This window comes from Lobosporangium transversale, assembly GCF_002105155.1.
Source record: "Lobosporangium transversale strain NRRL 3116 chromosome Unknown BCR41scaffold_1, whole genome shotgun sequence".
In the NCBI taxonomy this organism is placed as follows: Eukaryota; Fungi; Mortierellomycota; class Mortierellomycetes; order Mortierellales; family Mortierellaceae; genus Lobosporangium; species Lobosporangium transversale.
Genome location: NW_019028979.1, coordinates 343,130 through 367,401, shown reverse-complemented (window position 1 = coordinate 367,401; position 24,272 = coordinate 343,130). Strand labels below are relative to the sequence as shown.

The following is a 24,272-nucleotide window of genomic DNA, read 5'->3' as shown; positions in this document are numbered from 1 at the left end:
AAAAAAAAAAGTATAAAGTTCAAGACGCGTCAATGCGCGTATTCTGCGAGCAAGAAAGTAGAAAAGCCACAGGGAAGAGCGTGAGACTGAGAGAACGAACGTGGGGGAGCAACTTTTTGTTTTTTCCTGTTTCACTCCCAACGCAATTCCCAGGACTGGCAGGAAAGTTCATTGAATCAGAAAAGAAGAGTTGAAGAAAAACTTTTTTTTTAAAAAAAAAAAAAAAAAAAAAAAAAAAAAAAAAAAGAATGACATCAACAAAGGGATCAACATCGTCAGAGAAACCAACTGGGTTCATGTCAGAATACATGTCAGACCTCAGTCAGTCACAAGATCTGGATTCGTTCCTGAAAAAGAATCAGCCGACTTTTGACCCGAACAGCCATAAAACTGCTTCAGCCTCAACAAGAAGCACGGATACCAATGATGCACCTGCAAATCAACAAGAATCTTATACACCATCATCAACAACAACAGCAGCAGCTTCTTCTTCATCTTCCTCTTCATCTACATCATCAAAACAAAAAATGCTTGGATCAAAGATATCAACTGAACCCTCACTGCTTGAACATACGATTCATCAAAGGAAGGCGATACATGCAGCGGCACTTGATAACTGTGCGGATATAAATATGGAACTCACAGATTGTTTGATGGGTCGATCTGGCACATGGTGGGATCGAGCATCCATGTGTATGAAAGCAAAAGAAACGCTTCAACTTTGCTGTCGACTCAACAAGGTAAAAGAGAATAAGAGCGAGTATAAAGGAAGAAAGGAAGAAAGAAAGAAAGAAAGAAAGAAAGTGATTTAACTAAACATTTTATTTTTCTCTTTCTTGCGCGTTATTCGTATCTGTTGGTTCATAGGATATCCTACAGGAGAAAGGATATGCCAGAGAAGGAAACACACCAGAGCAAGATCGTGCCATTATGGATTATGCAGATGATGAAGTACAAAAAATCATGAAAGAAGACAAGAAGACTTGAAGAGCTTATTTTTGTAAACAGATAGAGCTAGGCTGCGTTGCTTACTACATCCATTCGTGTTCATGCTGTGAAGGAAGTAGAAGACATTCAGGAAAATAGATGTTCACTCCTTATTTTTTTCCATCCAGCATTTCACGAATTTAAACTTGTCTAGTTTCTCCTGACACATGTAATACACAAATATCTCCGTGAACTTTTTTTAAATTTTCCTATCTGGAGATCTCGTGCTTTCATGACTACTACTGTCCTCTATTGAATAAAAATAGCTGCTGTGCACTTGTGTCTTTGTTTCAACAAATGGCAAAAGGTGGCGATGAGGTACCAGAAAAGGAAAGAGTGGTTTTAGCTATAAAAAAAAAAAAAAGAGCGTTTGGATGAATATGTCTAATCATTATTTGCCAGACTAGCAAACTCCATCCTCCTTATTCACAGACTGCCATACTGTTTACAGATGACAAGTTCTTAGAGAGAGGGCTGAGATTGAGAAGAAGAGAAGGAAAAGAGGTATTTTTTGCCCATGACAAAAAGATTATTCTTTTTTTTTTTTTTTTTTTTTTGCCCATCAGACATGGGATACAGGATGGTATATACAATAGTAAACATGATCCTATTGTGGTTTAGTGGCAAAACACGAAGAGACAAAGAAGACAGGGCTACCATGTCCTTCTTGTTGTTGCACCGCCCCAAAGAAGAATTGATGATGAATGAGAATAACAATTACACTAGGCTGTATTTTGAGAGAAGGGCAAACTAAAAACGCAAAGTGGCATGGGCCTTCAGTGCAGTGTCATTAATGCATGCAAAACAGTGGGGAGGAGATCACTCCCAAGTTGAAAAAAGTAGTAATCCGATTCCACACTAAAAAAGATCAATCCCTATCTACACATATTTTCTCTCTCTTTCTCCCACCATCCATTCGCTCCTCTTTTTTCTTTTTCTTTTTTTTTTTTTTTTTCCACTTTTTTTTTTTTTTTTTTTTTTCTAATTCGCTTCAACAATCAGATTCTTTTTTCTCATTCCACTTGTTTCGTTGTTTGCTTGGTCCAAATACGACAACGGAAAGAAATTTTCAATCACAAGATCTGTGCAGCACGACGCAAAGAAGCATTGGAACCATAAAAAAAATTGCAGATCCTTCTTTTGCTGCTCATAAACAACTCTTGCAATTATACCATCAAAGATAATCCATAAGCCATGGTCGTCTGGTACGCATCTGTGCTATCCTTGATCATCGCCGTAGCCTGTGCTCAGCCTCAGTCAGTGCCGCCTCGCTCAACCAGAGCCATTACCCTTGTCGGAGATGATGTCTTTCTCTATGGAGGTAACGTAAAAAATGGCTTGACCCGAAAGCAAGAAAGCTTCAAAAGTAAAAGTGTGTCATTCACTAAACCTTCATGCGTTATCTTTTTTATTATTATTATTATTATTATTATTATTATTATTATTATTATTATTCCTTTGTTAGGCTCAGGAACAGGCGGAGATTGTTATTCTGACTTCTACAGCCTTCATCTCGACTCTGCAAACGGGTGGGTGGCAGCAAATGCACCATGGAATAACATCAAGGGAGGCTCATCATCACCTGTAATGGGTACAACCTCATGGGCTGTTGGGTCAACGGATGGTAAATCTCTTCTGTTTTATGGCCAGACCTTGTGTCCTGATCTTCTGGCAAAGGATGCAAACAGCCCACATACCTTTACTCGCAGCTCTGCCTCTATCCAATTTCAGTTGGAGAACAATGCTTGGACCCAATCTGCAACCACGAATGATATCCTCGGACCACGTCAAGTCAAGGATGACCAACCCGTTCCTGTCCAGGTAGTCGACTCAAAGAACCATATGGTTTATACATTCGTCTATGATGTCTTTAATCCACAACTGGGCATGCAGTTATGGTCATTCTCCACAGACCATCTTCCAGGCAACATCGCACAATCTGCAAAGAATACAACAATTATCACGACGCCACCCCCTATAACACCACCTAATAACGATACAAACACAACTATCCCGGCACCACCTCCACAAGCAGTTGTCTTGGCGCCTTTTATTGATGCAGGCTCTGCTATCTATCACGAAGGAACGATTCTGGTCATTGGAGGTGGAAAACCTGCAGGAACAAAATTGACTGGAGATGATGTCGATACCGCGTCTGGTTGGTATAAGATGGATCGGTGCTGGGTCTACACTATTGCAACGAACCAGTGGAGTGTCCGTAACTTGGTAAAAATAAGGAATTTTTTTTATAAAAAAAAAAAAAAAAAGAATGAAGATAATGTCTTTATTTGTGTGTTTGGTCATGATTTACACTAATGAAATAACATTTATCATTGCTGCGCTGCTAAATTAGACTGCTGCTGGAGGAAACTTTCCGTTACCTAGACGCCTCGCCGCGCTTGTTGCTGGTAAGCACGTGAAAACATTGACGATGATAACGGTGCTATTGTTTCTGTTTTTCTTAACAAACAATACAGATATAAATATTTGAGAATTGATCAAATGTCCAACCGCCCATTTGTCTTTATTATTAAATAGTCGGTAACAAGATCTACATGCATGGAGGAAACACAACCCAGACAGTCTCGACAGAATCCTATGCCAAGGATCTTTGGATCCTCGACTTGGGTACTTGGCAGTGGACAAAAGGAGTTGACTCTTTGAATGGCCGTGCCATGCACACGTTGATTAACTACCAAAACAAGTTATTGTCTTTCTCTGGGTTTGAATTTGAAACGTCCAAGACCAAGGCGGCTCAAAACGCCTATATCATGATCTTTGACTTTGAGACGTCCTCTTGGGCCGTGCAATTCGGGACCATCGTCCAAACATATTTCCAAAGACATGCTGTCGCTATTATCAGTGGGTCTGTCGGAGCCTTCCTTGTCATCGTTGTACTAGCCTCAGTTGCTGCTCGATTATGGAGAAGACACACACGAGGTAGTCGTATCAGTAAGGCAGGACCTGGCGCTGCGCGCGGATTCAGCATCAATAGAAAGCGTAGTAACAAGCCATTTTTGGCTTCTACCGCTGCTCACAAACTCGAAGCCGCACATCCTTCGGCAGAGACTGCTGCAAGCCGACTTTCAGGAATGACATTGGCTCCAGGAACTGGAGGAGGCGCTAGGACCCATGAAACCCAACTAGATCTCTCTGCATTGCCTCGAGCAAGTGAATCGACCGTTTATGATCAAAACCCTCATTATCAGCAAAAGACGTATAACCCATATGCACCTGTTCAGCAGCAACAACAAGTACCATTGATGAGCGCTAATGCACTTGAGCAGCAAGGACAAGAGATAGAGTTGGAACCATATGTGGATGATGATGAACCCGAAGAGAAGGACGCGAGACCTCTATCGCACGCTGCAGTGGGAACAGCAGTATTCTCACCATCACCATCACCACCTCATTCCGGGACAAGAAATAATTAATGTACTGGTAGAGTCATATTCTCTGTAAGAGAAGGGGTGGCGAACAGGAGTAATACCAAAAATCTCACAGGCGGCAGCAATATGCTGGACGAAAAACTCAAATGAGTACCCCACCAATGATCGATCCTATTTTATTTGTTTCATTTATGTCTTTTTTCATTTCTCCATTCTGTTTTCACTCATAGCATACTAAAGTATATAGTTATTTAGCCTCATAAAAATAAAAAAAATAAAAAATACAAGTAAATTTCTATTTGATTTAGTTAAGCTCAGTATTTGTGGATAGACGAGTAATGATCGTTAAAAGTAATGTACAATTTAGAGTGCTTCCAATATACACATGCATTTATCGTGACAAATGTTGCCACTAAATGTATGTATAATATTTGTACATTTTGAGCCACGCGACGACAGAACGTGGCTTTTATGCTTAGGAAACATCTCCATCGGCTCTAGACTCGGCAATACCAAGAAATAACTACATTTACTGAAAACTTTGATCTATCCCATTCTGTAACAGCCGAAATACAATTGTTGATAGATATCGTCATTGTATACAGCTATTGACCAAAAAAAAAAAATTACACTAGAGGAAAATATAAAAAAAAGGGGGGGGAGGGGAGGTTCAATAACATACAACAATAGTAATAAAAAATAGCACGCAAATCATATCGATGGTTTGTTTATTGTATATATTGCTATTACATTTGAGCAAAATTCAAAAAAAAAAAAAAAAAAAATCAAGGCACAAACCAGTTGAGACCCTTTTTATTTTAATCCGATCTCCAATCTTCAACCGTTTGACTTGACAACGAATGAACAAGAAACACATGTTTCGAGCGGGCTTGGACAGGCATAGTATGCAACAGTAACAAGTGTATACATGTGTATTTATTTATATGACTATGGCGTGATACCAGGTAGAATTCTGGATGAGCGAACGTCATTTATTGATTACTTCAAAGACCACGTTTTTCTTGGAAAGGTTTGGAACGAGAGTTGTAATGTGAATATCCTTTCAAACTGGAGCCTTTTTTTTTTTTTTTTTTTTTTTTAAAGCGGCGTATGTAAAAAAAAAAAAAAAAAAAAAAAAACTTCTTTATTAGAGTGTATTCAACCATAAATAATATATTATAGGGTTACCATGTGGAGCGCGGCAAACATACAAACTAGAACATGTACATCATCGTCATTTATTGTTGCATTGATGCATACACTATTCGCCCTTTCCCTCCAAACTTTGCAAAAAAAAAAAAAAAAAAAAAAACTTTAGCCGAAGCCCTCTTGGTCGGGATAGTTCCTACTATAAGCAGCCACACACACTGCCACATGGTGCCATATGGTACTTGACATTAGGTGAATAGAAAAGAAAAGACTAACGCTGCTGAATAAAGAGAATGCCGAAGTAAGGAAGTAAAGAAATAATAGCGATAGAGATTTACGAAAAGGTAGACATGGAAAAGGAAAAAGACGAAAAGGATCACTCCACGGATCCAAAAAGACAGAGTCTGAACTATTGTAATGTAAAAAGAATAAATAAGCTGAGAGCCAACAAAAAAGTTTTTCTTATTTTACTTTTTATGGTTTTCTAGCCTCATTTTCCTTATTATTCCTCTTTTTCCTTTTTCCTTCCTGGCCTTTTCGCTCTCTTTCTTCTTCACTTGGGTCTCTCTTTCTTTTCTTCTCTTCTTTTCTTCCTTTTTTCTTCTTCCTTCCCTTTTCCATCTTTGGTTCTCACGTTTCCACCTATCAATTCCTCCAACTGTCTCCCTCTTTTGTTCCAACTGTTGTAACAGTAATTTTCAGGAACACATCCTCATCATTTCATTCATCTGCATTATCTCTCCCTCCTCCACATACACACTTCATTTTGTGCATTTGTACCACACTGTCATTAAATAATAATAAAAAAAATGGTCAATACTCGATCCCCAGCATCCTGTCGCACACAGCGAGCCTCGAGCGTAGCTGCAGAGACAAGAAGGACAAGAGATGAGTTCTACATCTCCTCCGAATTCTCACATACAGCATTCCCACCACCACTTCCCTCACCTTCAAAAAAGTATGCCTACTCTTCATTACCTATCCCTAATTCAACAACTGCTACCTCACAAACAGCGTCTCCACAATCTGTTAAATCTTCTGCCCCTCGATTCGATGCCTCTACAATCTCCTTTTTCGATCTTCAGCAATTCCATCGTTCTTCACTATCACCATCTGCGACAGCTGAACAAAAGAAGGAAGCACGGGCTATTCAGCAGCAAAGACGGGAACAGATTGTGCAGAAACTTCAGCAACAGCAAATCGATGCCAAAGAGAAGGAACGACAAGAAAAACTGGAGAAGCAGCAAGCTAGAATGGAGCGCAAACATCAAAGAAATGAGTATAAGCAAATGTATCAAGAAATGTACGATCGCAGTAATCCCGACCACCACCACAACAATAATAATAGTAAGGACAAGAACAGCAGACGCAATAGGTCGAGGGACTCCAAAGATAGACGACAATTCTCACTGCCAATTGAAACCTACAACCCTGACGAGCTGCCCAGCAGTTCACACCATCATCTGACGGATGCACAACTCTATGCCAGTAACCAGACATTCTCGCATCAACATCAATATCAACATGACCAAGACAACCTTTCATCTTCATCCTCCTCAACCAAATCCCGCTCTTCTTCTCATCATAAGCATGGGCACGGGCATGGGCACGGGCACGCGCCTGACCGCATGCGGTCTCTGAGTCTCAAAAGCACTACAAAATCTATGTATGATTTACGGCCATGGTCTGAAGCTAGTTGTAATGACCTTGGTAGTGGTAGTGGTGCTAATCAGCACTCACCCACACACGATCAGTATTACTATACAGGCTATGATAGCGATGAGAACGCGACAAGTGTAAAGTCTCATGGCTGGGACACATTGATGGATACATTGTATTCACCCACACTTTCCTCGCCTTCCGATACGACGATCAGTTCAGATTCAAAAGAGGACCCCGATCTTGACGTATTGGACTCAATGAGCGCGCTCACGTTGTCGCACGAGTACGACAATGGCAATGGGAATGGCAAATATTTGTTAGGTAATTTTGCATTTCGCATTTCGCATTATGTATTTTGCGCTTTGAAACAATTGATTGTTTGTGGTTTTTTTTTTTTTTTTCAATCCCTATTCTTCCCTTTTTTTATTATATATTATTACTTTTGTTACTTGGCTCTCGAGCATGTTGTCATTCCCGCATGTTTTTTTTTTTTTTTTTTTTTTTTTTTATTTTGCCATGGTCTATGCCGAAACCCTTTTGAGTGTTAATGCAATGAAAAAAAAAAAAAAAAAAAAAAAAAAAATGCAAAGAGGGATCTAATCTTCACATCCTAAATCAGCATTGGGCTCTCCCTCTCTTCTATCAACCAGCTGATGCTGCTCTTCATTTTTTTTTTTTTTTTTTTGAAATATGTATAGAGAGAGTATTATGCTGTATCATGGCTATGAGGTGGAGGACTATTGATAGAACTTTGTTCCCCAACATCGCACATTGGCACTTTTACGCGCATACACATGCTGCATTTAATATATTGGCTCTTGCTGTTTTAATATTGGAGCCTTTTAGAGCTGTATTTATCCATTGTCACACGAAGACTTGTAGCTTCGTCTCTGTGTTTATCCATTGTAAAAAAGAAATGGAGAATACCCATCCTATTGGATACATATTACATTTTTGCTCTCAAATGATTATGAATATGATGGGAATGCATGCAGCTTCTAACCTTTTTTTCTTCATTCTTTGTCTATGTATAACTGCAATCGATGGTGAATTTATAATAGTATTGGGGGCAAATGGAAGGACAGGAATTGAACTTGTAAAACAAGGACTTGAGCGCAACTACCGAGTGACAGCGTTCGTACGCGATGATAGGGCTTTGCTGGAGGACAGTTCGCTGCGCAAGAATCAGAACTTAATCATCGTTCGAGGCTCACCTACATCACAAGCGGATATAGACCGTTGTGTTGAAGGTCAAGATGTTGTTGTTAATGTGATTGGGGTATGTCTATAGAACTTGAAACGCTAGTCTACAATTTGATCGAATAGACGTTGACATTGACGCCATGTGTTTTTTTATTTTTATTTTTAAAATATAGGCACGACTGATGACCAATGACACCACTATCGGTTCACATTCACAAGTTGTCCTTAACAATGCCTTAAAGAAGCATGGTATGTTTATGAGCATAATTTCTTTCAATTGTTATTTACTCCGATCCTCATGTTCTGTGCTCATAGTCGTATTCTATTCAAATGGACTCTTTTTTTAATGGTCCTTCATTCTCCGATTCTTTCTCTGACTTCGATTTTTATTTTTTATTTTTTTTTTTGTAGGTGTGAGGCGGCTAATTGTGGTGACATCCTATGGATGCCTTGGTCTCCGCAGCCATCTGATCAACACGAAGCGATTGTTCTCTCGCATGTTTATGACAGGAATTCTCAAGGATAAAGTGCTTCAAGAGGACATTATCCAACGCGACAGTGAATATTTGGACTGGACGATTGTTCGGCCGGTTACGTTGAAGGACGGGGAGCTATCAAATCGCTATCATGTGAGTACAGAGGAATTACCCAAGAACAAAAACAAGATCAAGGTTTTGAGCCGTAAAGATTTGGCGCATTACATCTTGACTATCATTAACCGACCAGAGGAATATAAGACTATCCGAAGTATTGCAGGGAAGCCCAAGCCATCAAAAGCGTGTCATCTCTGTCCGTTTGAGAAGAGGCGAGAGGCACAGGAGCTGGCAAAGCATCAAGAATACGTCAAAATCATGCAAGAGAAAGGAATATTCTAAATGGGTGTTTTTTTAACTTCTTTCTTTATTTTTTTATTCCATACTATGTTGACACATTCATTTTCAAGTATTTCATATCAATCAACCTTTATACATATTATACATTTCTCATCGTCCTTGTTCTCTACACCTGTATTATCTACCGTACTTTAATAAATGATTTTTTCGCTTTTGATTTTGCTTTTGCTTTTGTCAGTTGTTGCTGTCAGTTGTTGCTGTCAGTTGTTGCTGTCAGTTGTTGCTGTCAGTTGTTGCTCCAATTGTTATTAAAAAAAAAAAAAAAAAAAAAAAAAAACGTGACTATGAGGAATATCAAATGAAGTTAAAGAAGCATGCTTTCCTACAGCTGCCTGACAGACCATAATCGAAAATCTACTTTATTGTTATTGTATAAACGTTTCAATATGGATGCGTTCTGTCGTCATCAAACAAGCATAATGTGAAGTATGTAGCATTGTGAATATAATTGTTTTCGCTATTGCTATTACTATTATTTTGCAGTTATTGTTGTTTTGGTCGCTGCTACTACTATATATTGTCCTCGTCATTCGGTCACGAAGATATTGTAAAAATATGTTGATTGAATTGGTCCTAGAAAAAGCGCGTCGCAATGGATGGGATTTGAGTATTGAATCGGCGGTTGAATTGGCCACCAACTATTTAGGATTATCCAAAATTTGGAGCCATCCAAAGCAATTCAATAACTACATGCTTTTAAAATATGCTCATGACCAAATGACGGCGACAATCCATGCTTTTAAAACATGTTCGTGACCAAATGACGAGGATAGTACAATTGTTGTTTGATGGTATTTATATATATTTAATCGCTAAAGGGCGAAGTGCTCCGACGATCATCCCGTATTTCAAAAATTACTAAATTGAGTAATAACCTCCTGTTGCTTGACTTTTGTGGAATTTTGTGTTAAGGCATAATTTAAAGCGATTAACCTTTTTTTTTATTTTTATTTTTATTTCTTTTATTCAGATGGATTAATGTTGCTCCAAATAGTTTCTTTTTATTATCTTAGCAGAGGTTTGAAGTCTGAAGTCCAAAAGACCATGCTTTGATTTAAAAGAGAGAGCAGTAGCACACGCTTTTATGGTTCCGATCTAACGTATCAGAGCAATTCAAAAGACGCGTGATTACGTGTGCGGAGCCTTACAGAATGTATAATCATGCATCTCAACGTGGTACTCCATTATGACAAAAACCGACTTTTTGGGTGGAAAGATGTCTAAAAATCTCCTCATGGGTAAACATATCAGTTACGAGTACTGGCTATTCCTATCCTCCGGTCCAAAGAAATGCGCTTCCACATTGTTTCGTCTTCAGTTCTTCAGCCCCTTTCGATAGTTTAAAAGCTTTCTTTTTTTCTTTTTCTTTTTCTTTTTTTCTTTTTGTGAAAACGAACAACAATCCGCGTTTTTTTTTTCTTCTTTTATCTTTGTTACACATCGTCTTTTCTCTCTCTCTCTCTCTCTCTCTCTCTCTCTCTCTCTCTCTCTCTCTCTCTCTCTCTCTCTCTCTCTCTCTCTCTCTCTTACCCATTTCCTCTCACTCTCTATTATCCTTTCAACTACTTTTTCCTACTGCCGTTGTAGCTGTCGCCTTCTACTTCATATCGCGCAAACATCCCTAATTACACAGCTAGTTCCTCAAGATAAAAATTTAACAACAAGACTGAAATGGATCCTCAAGTACAGCTAGCAGCCTGGGCACAGATGCGTCAAAAGGATCCTCAGCGCTTACTCAAAGAGATCCAATGCGACATCATCGCCTCTCCAACGATTGCGGATCCACTCTTTGGGAAAGACAGGAAGTCGATCTATACCGATTTCTTTGCATCATCCAAGCCTCTTCGAAAGTTTGAGTCTATCATGGTTGAGAATGTGCTACCGTTCTATGCCAATACTCACACCTCAACCACATCGACTTCCAAAACTACTTCACGGAGTGTCAAGCTCGCAAGAGAGACAATTGCTCGATGTACAAATGCGATCACGACACCAGGGCATGAGCACCAAGCAGCAATTATATTTAGTGGGTAAGGTTACAACTCAGCTAAAGTTGTCCTATTTTTTTTTAGTCCCTATTGTATACATTGCTGGCACTTGTAACACAAAAGATTTGCAGTGCCATTTTTAGGCTCGATAAACCTCATATTCCCTTCTCCGCTTGTGATTCCATCAGCGCCTCACCCCTTGTTGCTCTGTGCTAAACTACAACACTTTTTCAAAAATAGGGATGGGTCCACGTCTGCCATCAATAAGGTCCGTAATGTCTTTCGCCTAACAGACGAGGCGTACTGGATCCGTAGAGCGATGAACGAATCACAAACAACTCGATCTGCTGTGGCCAATGCTTGTACAAATACCAAAGCCACATTTGTGCCTGATCGCCCGTGCACTTGCCCTCACAATATCACACACGCTGTCTCAATTGCACAGCCCTCTGTTTCTCATGCTCATGCTCAATGCAGAAACACCGCCAACACCGATCCGATTACTATCCCGATGGTATCAACTTTATCATCATTACCTTCTCCCTTACCTCCTTCCTCCTTTCCTGGATCGTGTTTATGCGAACAGAGCTATTTCTCGTTTTCAACTCGCTTGGCTCCACAATATCGCCCAGTGGTCTTCCTCTCGATCCAAGAGCATCATTCAAACCTTCTTCCATGGCGTGAGAGCTGTGCAGACGTTATAGTCATTCCTGAGGATAGGACGACTCATCAATTGGATCTGAAAGTTTTGAAGCAGCAGTTGATTCAACATCAACATCGTCCACTCAAGATAGGCTCTTTCTCGGCCGGAAGTAACTTGACTGGTATTCTGGTAAGGCCTTTATTGTATTTATTTATTTATTCTTTATCTATATTATCAAAGACTGACAGTATTTTTTCCCTTCTAAATAGAATGATACCGTAGCTATCTCGGAGCTCCTTCACCAATATGGCGCATTTGCCTTCTTTGATTTTGCAGGCGTGGGGCCTTATGCTCCTATTGACATGAATCCCCCACCTTCAGCTCCCTCGTCCTCGTCTTCCTCATCCTTCACATCCTTCACATCCTCGTCTTCTTTTTCCAGCACAACCCACTCTAATGACGGATCAGAGAGCAGTTCGAGGAATCTAGCTTACAAGGATGGTGTGTTTATTTCTACACACAAGTTCCTAGGCGGGCCCGGTGCATCGGGAGTCTTGGTCGCCCGTCTTGAGATCTTCGAATGGGCCGAAAAACATAAAAATGGGCGCATATTTGACAACAGTACAGAAGACGGATACCAACATCAGTACATCACCCCTACCGCACCAGGAGGCGGGACCGTGGATATGGTGATCCAGAACAGACACAAGTATACGAACCATGCAGTGGCTCGTGAAGAAGCTGGGACGCCCAACATCCCGGCCACTATCCGGACGGGGCTCGTATTCAGGTTGCAAGAGATCATGGGCCCAAAATGGATTTTACAGAAGGAATACCAGCTAGCTAGAGAGGTCTTGAAAAGGTTGACGGCGCCAGGGTTCATGCGCCAGAACGTTCACGTACTTGGGCTTCAAGCACCTTCATTATCTTCATCATCATCATCATCATCATCATCATCATCATTACCGCCATCCGCGTTGTTGGAAAGGAATCGCATAGCAGTCTTTAGTCTGACGATCGCAGTTCCAAGATTCCGGAGTCGTGATCAGAAACGACCTTTACAGATTCATTATGCATTATTGAGCACGATCATGAACGACTTTTTTGGGGTAGAGATGAGAGGCGGATGTATGTGTGCAGGCCCATATGCTTCACAGTTGCTCATGTTCGATGCAGAAACAGAACTCAAGTTCTGGAACTTGCTACTGGGCAACAGCTCTGTCGAAGAGCAAGGGATAGAAGGAGGAAGAGTAGCTGAGGGAAGAAGAGGCAATACCACCAACAGTAACATCCATCAGAAGGACTTATGCTCAAAAGCTCTCAAACCTGGTTTTGTCCGATTCAGTTTTTCATATTTCACCAAGGACAAAGATGTTGAATTTGTGATCAAATCATTGGAATGGGTTGCCGAGTATGGATACCTGCTAATTCCCCTCTATCGACTCGATGCGGCGACTGGTGAGTGGCTCATTCGCGAGGCGGTTTACAAGGCTGTTTCGGCCGAGATCTCGACTAGCAAATGGAGAGCTCGTGGTTCGAGAGAGGAATGTATTTCAGTAGCGGTTGATTGTATTCATGGTCTTCGCAAGTTGTTTCAAGAGCTAGTTCAGCCTGGTCAATTGCCAAGCAGCTCTCAGCTTCATCTTAACAATGTACATTCCCAAAGCAGCGTTAATCATAGCCATGGTCACAACCATCAAACTTCGGGCCCCTTATGTCATACCCAAGGACCTTTGGAAAACACTCTAACAGATGTCCTCCACCACGACCTCACTCCTCAGCAACATGACCTCGGATCAGACCTGAAGCCCTCTCTTTCTCAGTTACCAAACGAAATTCGAGACGACAATGGTGGCATATCGGTGAATATTCGTACTAGTTGTGAATGCGATAGTGCAGGGGTGGATGGAAGCTGCCCATATAATGATGTAGCAATGCAACACCGACAGCAGCAGCAGCAGCATGATATGACCCCTTCATCTCCTATCTCTAGTAACGAATCCATGTTCACATCCACATCTAAATCCACATCTATATCCGCGGGCGCTCCATCATCTTCAGCGCCTTCAACCCTTGAATCTCTGTCCATGTCCAAGGCCTCCAGTTATCGTGCTAACTTTAGGAGATTCTTAGGATGTTTGCCCTTTAACAAATCAAGCACACTTTCTAATGGAATCAAGAAAGAAGGGGTTACTCCAAGCAAGGATCGTCAGATTCAATTGGACGCACTAGAGGAATTGTCATGGGAAAAGTTACAGGCAGAAGTGGACGCGATTGAGATCAATGATCTGGCTAAAGAGTTGGTTTGGTTTGTGTCGCCTCTACAAGTTGTACAGTTGTATGTTCAAGGATTGGAACTGAAACAGTTAATTCCAAAGAGAACCAAATAAACATTTAAAAGAAACCAAATCCTTTTTTTTTTTTTTTTTTTTGCCACCATTCTCTCGAGATACTACGTGTAACATTTGCAGTAACTTATGAACCATAAATTTTGTGTGTGATTTCAGTTTTTTTATTTTTATTATTATTATTTTTTTTTATTTACAAGATTGGATTTTTCGAGGGGAAGGGTATCATGAAATGATGGAGAAAGGATACAAGATCGAGAAGTAAAGGGGTAGAATGTGCAATGCTGTGAGGGGGAATGAATATGGATGTGAATGCGTGCAATTTTTTTTTTTTTTTTTTTTTTTTACATTTGTAATTTACACAAGATGATTGACAATCAGCGAGTCTTAGTATGCGCGGACGGCACTGTCGGTAGCCAAGTTGCTGTGGTCCAACAAAAAGATATCCAAATCTTGCCAACCACCTCCAACACGAACCAACACCTTGCGGGGTCTCTTCTTCTGCGCTGCTTCTTCAGCTTGTAATGCTGCAAGACTGCCCTGAGGACGTGAGCCATTGCGGCGTGAAGATGCACCGGTAGTCGGTTGGAGACCGTCATCGGTTCCACTGTGGCTTCCGGCGCTTGACACACCAGAATCGTCCCCGTCGCCCGGGACAATGCGACCGTACTCCATCAGTCGGCAGAGGGCCATCTTGCCTCCGACCAACGATGTACCCTGCGCATCGAGGTGTCCGCCAAAGTAGTATTTACCCTCACCCAAACGTCGGACCTGCATCTGGATGGGGCTAGCGTTTACCACCTTGGCAAATTCTTCATCAAGTTCGTCCCCCCGGATAGGGCTATAGGGCTCAACATCATCCAAGTGGATGCTCATTCTATCCATCAATTCTGGTAGAGCCTGCTCACGGCCGTAGCGAAATTGCCGGGAGGGGACTGTGGGGCTAAGAGGCTCATCATATCCGTAATGATCTCTCCCTAGACTCGATATTGACCCAGCAGCAGAGCCAGGACGAGAGCCAGGGCGGGAGCCATAGGTACGATCATCATAGTAACCATAGTTTTGACGGGTTGATACAGGCGATGAGCGGCCATTATAACCTTGAGTACCGTTGGCGCTGAGCTGCCTCTGACGTCCAGAAGCGGAAGACATGGACGACATGGACGACATGGACGACATGGACGAGGTTGAAAGTCGGGAGCCGGCGCCATAGCTAGCTGGAGTGGGGGAAGAGGCCTCACGGCTATATTGCCCTCGTTGCACTTGGGGTGAAGTCGTGCGCTGGTTGGTTTGTCTCGATGCGGGCATTGGTAATCCTGTCTTACGACCATTACCAGTGGGTGTAGGTGATGTGACAGTCGAGCGCACACCACTCGAAAGCTTGCTATTGCTTCCAGAGGGCGAGAAAACAGGTTTGATCTGGGCAGGAGTCCTGAGCATCGATGGGGTATTCGTGTTGCTTCTAGATCCATTTGACATGGCAGAAGCGCGACCAGTGGGCGCGGGAGAGTCAATACGGTTTTGACTCACACTAACAGGGCGAGGAATGAAAGTTGCAGCTGCAGAGAGGACCTGAGGAATACCTGGAATGCCAGGGGAAGACAACGAGACCGATGGACACCTGTTCATACAGTAAAAGAAAAGAAAAAAAAAGAAAAAGGTTAACCAAATGAACTTTATACAATCTCAACAATGGACTACAATTACGTTGCACAGGTTTGATGCTTACCATGGGCGAGAACGGTAGTTACCACGCGTGGGGCTGGGGCTAAGAGATCTATAGTTGTTCAAGGCACTGGCTGTGAGGAGACCTGACTGTGACAAGCCGCTGGTCGAGTTGGCAGGCGACCATGGGCGATAATCATAGTAACCGTCCGTAGGGGATTGCGACCTGGAGCGACCACGAGTGGCTGCTGGGAAGCGTTGAGTAGATGTTGGCGTAGGCTGTCGGCCACGCTGTGCTGGTGTTTGTCGTTGTGCTGCCTGCTTTTGAGCAGGCTGTCCTCTGGCAGTTGTAGTCTGTGCCTTAGACGTAGACGACTTCCAACCAGGTTTGGTAGGTGTAGCAGACTGACGTTTCACATTTGTAGCGGGCTCGGGCTTCTTGAGAGGCAACTTGGGTAAGTAAGGGAGCCTTGAGTTGTCAAGGATATCCAGTAGTCTTTCAACATCATCAAGTTCTCTGTCGACGCGCTCAAGTCCATCCTCAAGGCGGTCCCATTTGACATTCATGGCCTGATGTCTGGAAATGACATCCATATTTCGAGTCGTGCGGCTCTCAATGCCATTCTCCAGCATCTCGAGCATCTGGTTAACAGCAGGGGTATAGTACTTGTGCTTGGCTTCGAAGGACTTGAAAATGTTGTAGAGGTGTTCACGGTCGATGGGGGCATCAGGAACAGTATTGTTACGGACCATCGTTTTGATGTGATCAAGGAGGCCTTGGCAGTGTAACACAGCCCTTTCAATCGAGTCCATCATCGACTCGACCTGTTCGGCAACTTGATCAAAGACTTCCAGCCACTTGTCGTCTTTGAGTTCATCGCTGACACGTTCGCGGCGGAACTTGAGATCATCCCAGCGGCAAAGTACCTGCTGGTATTTGCTCTGAAGGGTATCCTCGGACTCGTTGCCAAGTCCAGTCTCGGGCTTGGGTAAGGAGCCGACACGATTATCCAAAAAGTCGATCCTGGAAATCAAAAGTTCAATACGCGAGTCAACTTGGGCGAGTGTCTCGAGACTTCGTTGCTTGGCCTGTTGGTCTACATCACTGTGGCTCGCGCGGCTTGGCAACAAACCCTCATCATCAGAAGTCATGGCGCTGCGCTCGTTGTTGTAAGCGTCGATGCTGGTACAGATATCATCAATATCAGCGAGAACACTATCCATATGTGTCATGAGCTCAGCGCGTAGCCTTGCGCCTGCAAGATCTCCTTTAACCTTCTCAAGCATCTGTTTAAGAGCAGCCCAGCTTGACTTGATGCCTTGAATGGTTTGATTGAGATCCTGGTCAATCTGAAGAGATGCTACCTCTTCTTGCTCTGCGAATGATGATGATTTTAGCCTCTGTTCAATTTTTTCTTTGAGTTCGACCAACATGTCGACGTTGGGCTGGAAGCGGTTCATGATTACATCCATCTCACCGATGTCACGCTTATCTGCTGCGCCCTCCTGACCAACATCCATCTCGAGCGCAAAGACTGCCATCTCTGCGCTCTCTAGCCATGATGTCAAACTTGTTGATGCGCTGCGGAAGCGTTCGTGGATTGTCCGGAGAGGGAATGTATCATATGAAGAAAGAGCGTGGTAGATATCACTATATGGGATAGGAAGCCGTTTCAAATTTTCGATTTGTGAGTGGTATGATTGATAAAGTGGCGTTGCTGGTGCTGATTCCACAGTTATTGTTGATGATGGTATGCTGATGGTGACGGGGATGGGTGAAGGTGTGGACTGCATGGTTGTGGTTTCTTGTGGTAGTGACATGATATTTGAAGTCTGTATAAAGTTCTATATGCAAAGGAGTGGAGGAAGTGAGGAAAGGGTATTGGATCGATATGATCTCTAATAGCTATTTGTTCTATTATTCTTTTTGTTGAGAAAAGAGAAGAAAAAAGAAAGCAAAGAGAATGAGGTTAAGACCATGAAGAAAATGATATTGATCACAACCCATGATTAGGAAGACAAGAAGGGAATGATAGTATAGATTGCTCAGGAGGCAGACGAAGACAGTGTGCACTAGTTGAAAGCGGGTTACAAGCAACAAGCGAAGCCGTTACTGACAGATATATCCGAAAAAACAATAGTAGCATGAACAAGTGCCAAAAAAAAAGGGGGGGAGGATGAGGTAATGATACCTGTAAATCGTATCGCTATTGCTTCTTAAAGGGTATTTGAGGAAAGATAGGAAACAAAGCGAAAGGAATGCGAGAATGCAAATGCAAGCTTACAAATGGATAAATGTATGAATGCCTTCAAGACATTTAACTAGAAAATAATAAATCAGAGAAAAGTGGATACGTAAAAGTGAAAGAAAGAAAAGAAAAATATGAAACAAAATGGCCCGTGTCATACACGTTTTTATAGTGGCCAATCAGATGCGTCAGGAATTCAGGCACCAAGACGGAGGCAAGAAACAAAAGAAAAGAAAATTACCGCGGTTAGCAATTAACCCTGTTCTGCACTTATTCCCCCTTCCCCCTTCATGTGTCTATCTTGCACATGAACAAAGCCGACAATCAGCTGGTTTTGTCTACCGATGATAAGCCAAGCTTAGCTTAGCTTCGCTTAGCTCAGAGCAAATTTTTGTACCAGTATTGTGGCGTGCTCAGGGCAACAACACCAAATAGCCAATTTTGTCACTGACATGTGTCAATGTCTGTTTACCCTCCTTTTGCGGAATTATCAAACGAAAATAACCAGACAGGGAGATGTGGTAGAAATGTATATACACTAAATATACTACCGGGCTGTATAAAAAGGGTAGAAGGAAACAAAGATGGATGCAAGTAAACAATAGTCGATGATGAAAGAGGGACGGAAAGGAAGAAAATTATTGGCTGAGGGAGAGCGGTGTGTCAATCACCCGTGGTATGCACGAGAAGCAACACGTTGCTACGTCTTATCGCGCGGAACGAAAGGAAAGGCAGGGACGAAGTGGGACAAAGCCAAGAAAGGGAAAACAAACAAAAGAAAAAAAAAAAAGATGCAGGTTGTGACCTGTTGGAATGCACGGTAAGCTGCAAGCATATGTATGGCTGTAAGATCAGGGTGCTTAAAGTAAGCATCTGATATCTCTCCATATTGTCGTGCTTGAGTGAGAACATGTCGTAAAAAAAAAAAAAAAAGATCGTACGGGCATATTTGTTGGTCCTCACTTATATATAAAAAAGTGCAAGCCTTTCAGAATTGAACAGGGGGGAGAATGTCGAAGTGGAAAACAACCGTTGAACTCACCTTGAGAAAGCAGTAAGTAGTAAGGATAATTCAAGGATTAGACAAGGTGGAGGATGAGTGAAAAAAAAGAAATAAGAATGAATAAGAGAACAGTAAGGATGTAAAGTTGAATAAATAAAATGGAAAGTGTGCACAGCTTCTTTACAAAGGGAGCGAGTGAGCCTGAGGAGAAGAGGAATGATACGTTGATCTGATTAAGTCAATTGATATCTTTTTGAACTAGGAGAGAAGAATTGTAGTTGTTGAAGGGAAAGAAAAGAATGAGATGGGATGAAATGAAATGAAATGAAATGAAATGAAAGAAAAAAGAATTGCAGAGAAAGAAGAAGAATGTCTTTTGGTTTTATTAAGAGATAGAAGAAGACTAGGCGGAGTGTGAATAAAACAGCGAAAATCAATATTGAAAATAAAATAATATGCGAAAGAGAACTGATTTTAAAAAAGAGACACAACGTCTTGTTGGGTTATATCAAATGCTTGTTCCTTCCAATGGCTGAGGATTGAATTGGACTGAATAGTACCCAAATAAAATACATAAAATAGAGCACCTGGACAGTCCGATGAGCATTGGCATATGATTGTCACTCCTTTGCCCATCACCCTAATGGACAAAAAGGGTCAAGGGCCAAAGAAAACAAAAACCGCGCGGACTATAATTATACATATATATTATATCATCAACCATTCATCACCTCTCTCTCTCTTTTTTTTTTTTTTGCAACTCAGTCGCCTTGCTATGATGCTTAAGCATTTATGCTATACAGCACATGTAATATCCATCATGTCTATAGTATATATATTTGTAATATTCGAGTAAAAAGGGCACCATTGCGCCTTTTTTTTTTTTTTTTTTTTTTTTTGTTGATCCCTTGTTTGTCTTACGACATGCGAGTTCTTTCCCTCTGTCTCTCGCATGCTGACATTAGTTCAAGTTGGACAAAATAAGCGGATTTGCTGTGCCTGAGCATCATGCGGCGCCTATATCCACACGAACCAAAAAGTAAAAAACGTGTATATTACACTTGCATCTTCATTGCAATCAATGTTACCAGCCCAATTGTGCACTATCTTTCTCATCCAATGGACCGCGCTTGTGCGCAAGTATATATACACATGTATGTTCTGTCAACTGAATACAATATCAAGGAATGAATGGATATATAATATATACATATATATCTAGAACAATCGCATGGCTCTTTTTAGCCTCAAGTCGCAAGCTACTTGATTCACGCTCGAAACCCTAACCAATGGCTTCGAGTTCATGGTCCATGCTTCCAATAATCACCTCATTAATGCTCTAATTTGTGCGTGGTCCAGAGTTGTGATTAAAAAAAAAAAAAAAAAAAAAAAAAACGACAACGACAACGACAACGACAACAACAACAATAAACAAACAAGAAAATGTTCTTTACCGTCGGGGAAGTATTGCATAGATGTATGCAGTACAACATGGGCGCCATTTGAACTAACAAGATTACAAACTAGGTTCTCCGTCCTGATCGATCATCAATGAAAAATTTGTGCAAATCGAAATGAGCGATAACAACACTATGAATAAAGGGATTAATTGCAGCTATAAAGTATGGAGGAATCCAAGAGTAATGCAGTCAATGCGAAAAGATACTCTGTAGAGGAAGATATCTCGCATCGGTTTAAGGGAAAGAATAGGGGCTACAAATAGCGACAAGATCCAACACGTATATTTATACCAAGTTCTGTTTGTAGCATAAAAAGCGAGGGGACATTTCACATCTACAGATCAGCATTAACAAATAGCGTAACAGACCACAGAACAGAGATGCATTGTATCAGCACTAAGGCTCCCGATTTATAAGATGGCCCTGTGGTGAGTGTTGCATCAGAATTTGCACTCTTAATGGTCATCGAAGAATAATAAATTGTAGCCAAACACGGGCTTCTAATGACTTTGGTGCATCCTGAAAAGCTCAGCATTTGATGTAGAATTTCTCACAAGAAGCATGGCCTGATACATACATGTGTTTCTACAATATTTGGTTATTTCTCACATCGACGACTGTGGGTCAATAAACAAATACCGATACAGAAAACGTGATAGGCAAAGAAACGTCTTAATCCACCATCCGTCTTCAGTTGCGCTTTTTAAGCGTGATATTTCTTTTATTTTTCCTTGTTAGAAAGACTGCGGAAAAAATAAGCGAGAGATATGATATGTACTTGGCATTTTTATACGATATGCCCCGTTTACATAGGGGGACGTCCCGTGGCTCCTTGCATGAATATGGCCTTGGGCGGTGCGAGAGAGAATGCCCATCATTCTCGTCAACTACAAAGGAGACTTTTGCTCGCTTACTCCTTGGCCCCTTTTTTCATGAATATTAGAACAGCTTGTTTACACTCAAATGTCGTCGTCAATTTTTTCTATCCTTGTGGTCGTCAACTGACCATGTTTCCTCCCTCGTTAATTGTTTAGAATTCAGAAATGGCGGGAATCGACCTTGCTGTTGTCTATCTCACTAATCTCAGTGATATCTCGATAAACACGAGCTCACACACCCACGCCGTAGAACTTTATGCAAAAAAGCGAGCACTGATTTTTCACCCAACATGTCTTTTGTGTATGTGTGTGTATGTTGCGTGTACTGTGTAAATAATCTGTTGCGTGTGATGTGCAACAGTGCACAAAAAAGATTTTTGGATGTGCATGATGTGCCATTGTGGATGACGAACTAACGACCAAGCCCCCCGCAATACAAAAAGCATGGTATTCAAAGAAAAAAAGAAAAGGGGAAGCACCATCAATAATGACACAATAAACAAAGAATTTGCAATGAGAATAGCGGTTCTTTCCGCGACGGTTTCCTTATAAAGCAACAATCATCGCCACCAATTGCCAAGATATTTGTCGAGTTTGCCACTTTTTGACTTATCATGTGGCATTGGTTGGCATGAGTCCATGTTGAACATGAACGCCTTACAGGAGGAGAGACGTTTCTTGTTTTCTTATTTCTCTGTTCTTTTTCATTTGGCCTGTTGGCAGTTATTGCCACAATTAGGATGAAGCTGACAACAACAGCAGCAACAACATATTAACAATGACAGCGATAGCGGGTGAGCTAGAACAAGCGACACTGTCGTCGCGCTTGTGAACGTGATCGCACATGGCCAGAAAATTTAAACGCATGCAAAAAAGCTTCAGCTGTAATAATATGGAGAAGGAAATCTGGCCAAAAAAAATACCGGTGTATATTAAGGGGTAGAATCGATTTTATTATTGCTTGCTGAGTTTTATGTGGGCACGTATGTGGAAGCAGAAGTTCCTCCTTTCACTTCCATCATGGAAAGTATTCTATAGAATTAGAATTGCAGTCCCAAATACAGAGGAAAAGATTAGACACCCATCCATCACATCCAACGCATCCATGGATCCGTCAAACGCATCGATCCACTCTCAATATCATCACTACTGAAAAGAAGCGGCTATCAACTTATATCATATTATTTAGTGTGGGATCAGAGACATCAATTTATCATGGCGGAGCATTGAAAGATGCAGCACAATGCATGCTCCATTGATTCTACAAGAAAAGAGTTGAGATGAATAAAACAATAGGAGAACATTTTATATCAGGCTTGTGCTTAGGCTGGTGAAAAGCAGCAATATCACTCGTACAAAAACTTTATATGACTCAGCCTACAAAGTCAGGAAGGAGCCTTGATTGATCTACTGAAATATAGTGTTTGAGTAGTGACATTATACAGTATTTAATCAGCTTGAGCAACAAGGCAGACATGGAACGCCATTCTAAGATGCTACAGAGGTGCTATGAAGCGATGGAGCAATCTTTATGCAAAAGGATCATCCATAAAGTTTCTAGGACAACAATGGACTCAAAAAGTCAACGACAAGGAAGGAAAAGGGAGAGGAAGACTCCACTTTCAAACTCTGTACTTTTCAGTACCACATTATTTAACCTCACTACCCATTTTTTTATTTTTTTATTTTTTCTTTACAGACCTTCAAGAGAAGAAATCACGGACGTAACAAGAACGGTCGCGGCCACGTTAAGCCCGTTCGCTGCTCCAACTGCTCTCGCTGCGTCCCTAAGGATAAGGCAATCAAGCGCTACACTGTCCGCCCTATGGTCGAGTTGGCTGCCGTCCGTGACATCACTGAGGCTCTTGTTTACAAGGGTAAGGACTCTCAACAGGCATTACCAATTCACTATCAATTCTAAGGGATATTTTTTTTTCGACATAACTATTATGCGGGACAATGTGCGGTGGAGGTCGGGATCAGGATATCATGTTAGCCAGCTTTTCACATTTTGGCATACATTTGCATCATGATTTTGTAATGCAAAGGCACTAAAAGGGAACATCATACGACATGAATATAAGCTTATACTTGCCATTTACTTCAATAAGCACTATCATGCATTTTACACACTCGCACGAGCTAACAATGCCGTTTTTTACAACCAACAGAGTACACTCTCCCCAAGTTCTACATCAAGATCCATTACTGCATCTCTTGCGCCGTTCACGCCCACATTGTCCGTGTTCGCTCCCGTGAGGGTCGCCGCAACCGTGCTCCTCCACCACGCTTCCGCTTCAAGGTATAAAAAACTTTTGTATTCTATGTTATCAAGTCTCCCATGTCAACCTTTTTTTTATTATGCTAATGATCATCGATACTTTTGTAAAACATAGGATGGTAAGAAGGTTACCTCCACCCAGACTGCTAAGCCCCTGTAAAGTGGTCATCGGTGCCTTTAAATAGCGCTGATTTGTGTTGAAACAAAAAAAGAGAGAGCCATCCTTCAATAAACTATCTAAAAAAAAAAAAATCTCTATTTTGCATGGTCACTCTTTAAATATGAAATGCATTACGTTCATGCTGCGAACTTTGTCCCGACCTAACAATACGATGATAAAGATCCTTTGAACCTTCATCGCAGCTTAGATGGCTACATGCTTTGAAGATGTTGCCTCAGGCTGCCCCGAGTTTGTTCAAGGGTTCCATAAACCCAGGATCAAAGATACAAGAGACGGATCCGCCAACTTCACAA

General features: G+C 41.6%; 7 protein-coding genes across 7 annotated transcripts; 6 read left to right on the top strand and 1 right to left on the bottom strand.

Annotated features, from left to right (window-relative positions):
• Positions 1-246: 246 nt before the first annotated feature.
• BCR41DRAFT_343920 (hypothetical protein) lies at positions 247-1,264 on the top strand (the record flags this gene model as incomplete). Its single annotated transcript, XM_022022386.1, has 2 exons — positions 247-740; positions 868-1,264. Coding segments are annotated over 2 exons (614 nt in total), but the record flags the coding sequence as incomplete, so codon positions are not given.
• Positions 1,265-1,958: 694 nt separating this feature from the next.
• On the top strand, positions 1,959-4,667 carry BCR41DRAFT_2796 (hypothetical protein). Its single transcript, XM_022020218.1, has 5 exons — positions 1,959-2,308; positions 2,465-2,860; positions 3,011-3,213; positions 3,341-3,395; positions 3,526-4,667. Exons 1-5 carry the CDS (start codon positions 2,182-2,184, stop codon positions 4,419-4,421), a joined length of 1,677 nt encoding a protein of 558 aa, XP_021886369.1. The 5' UTR covers positions 1,959-2,181; the 3' UTR covers positions 4,422-4,667.
• Positions 4,668-6,013: 1,346 nt separating this feature from the next.
• Positions 6,014-7,490, top strand: BCR41DRAFT_343917 (hypothetical protein). Its single transcript, XM_022022385.1, has one exon. The coding sequence runs from the start codon at positions 6,414-6,416 to the stop codon at positions 6,990-6,992; it is 579 nt and encodes a 192-aa protein (XP_021886368.1). The 5' UTR covers positions 6,014-6,413; the 3' UTR covers positions 6,993-7,490.
• On the top strand, positions 7,127-9,521 carry BCR41DRAFT_2775 (hypothetical protein). Its single transcript, XM_022020197.1, has 5 exons — positions 7,127-7,191; positions 7,280-7,508; positions 8,249-8,466; positions 8,564-8,639; positions 8,802-9,521. Exons 2-5 carry the CDS (start codon positions 7,349-7,351, stop codon positions 9,263-9,265), a joined length of 918 nt encoding a protein of 305 aa, XP_021886367.1. The 5' UTR covers positions 7,127-7,191; positions 7,280-7,348; the 3' UTR covers positions 9,266-9,521.
• Positions 9,522-10,744: 1,223 nt separating this feature from the next.
• Positions 10,745-14,324, top strand: BCR41DRAFT_343912 (pyridoxal phosphate-dependent transferase). The gene is made up of 3 exons (XM_022022384.1): positions 10,745-11,313; positions 11,512-12,103; positions 12,184-14,324. Exons 1-3 carry the CDS (start codon positions 10,955-10,957, stop codon positions 14,302-14,304), a joined length of 3,072 nt encoding a protein of 1,023 aa, XP_021886366.1. The 5' UTR covers positions 10,745-10,954; the 3' UTR covers positions 14,305-14,324.
• Positions 14,325-14,608: 284 nt separating this feature from the next.
• On the bottom strand, positions 14,609-17,748 carry BCR41DRAFT_382666 (hypothetical protein; the record flags this gene model as incomplete). Its single annotated transcript, XM_022027375.1, has 2 exons — positions 14,609-15,892; positions 15,992-17,748. 2 exons carry the CDS (start codon positions 17,746-17,748, stop codon positions 14,650-14,652), a joined length of 3,000 nt encoding a protein of 999 aa, XP_021886365.1. The 3' UTR covers positions 14,609-14,649.
• Positions 17,749-21,807: 4,059 nt separating this feature from the next.
• BCR41DRAFT_376213 (ribosomal protein S26e) lies at positions 21,808-23,958 on the top strand (the record flags this gene model as incomplete). Its single annotated transcript, XM_022027029.1, has 4 exons — positions 21,808-21,828; positions 23,217-23,394; positions 23,689-23,819; positions 23,914-23,958. The coding sequence occupies 4 exons, from the start codon at positions 21,808-21,810 to the stop codon at positions 23,956-23,958; spliced, it is 375 nt and encodes a 124-aa protein (XP_021886364.1).
• Between the last annotated feature and the right edge of the window lie 314 nt (positions 23,959-24,272).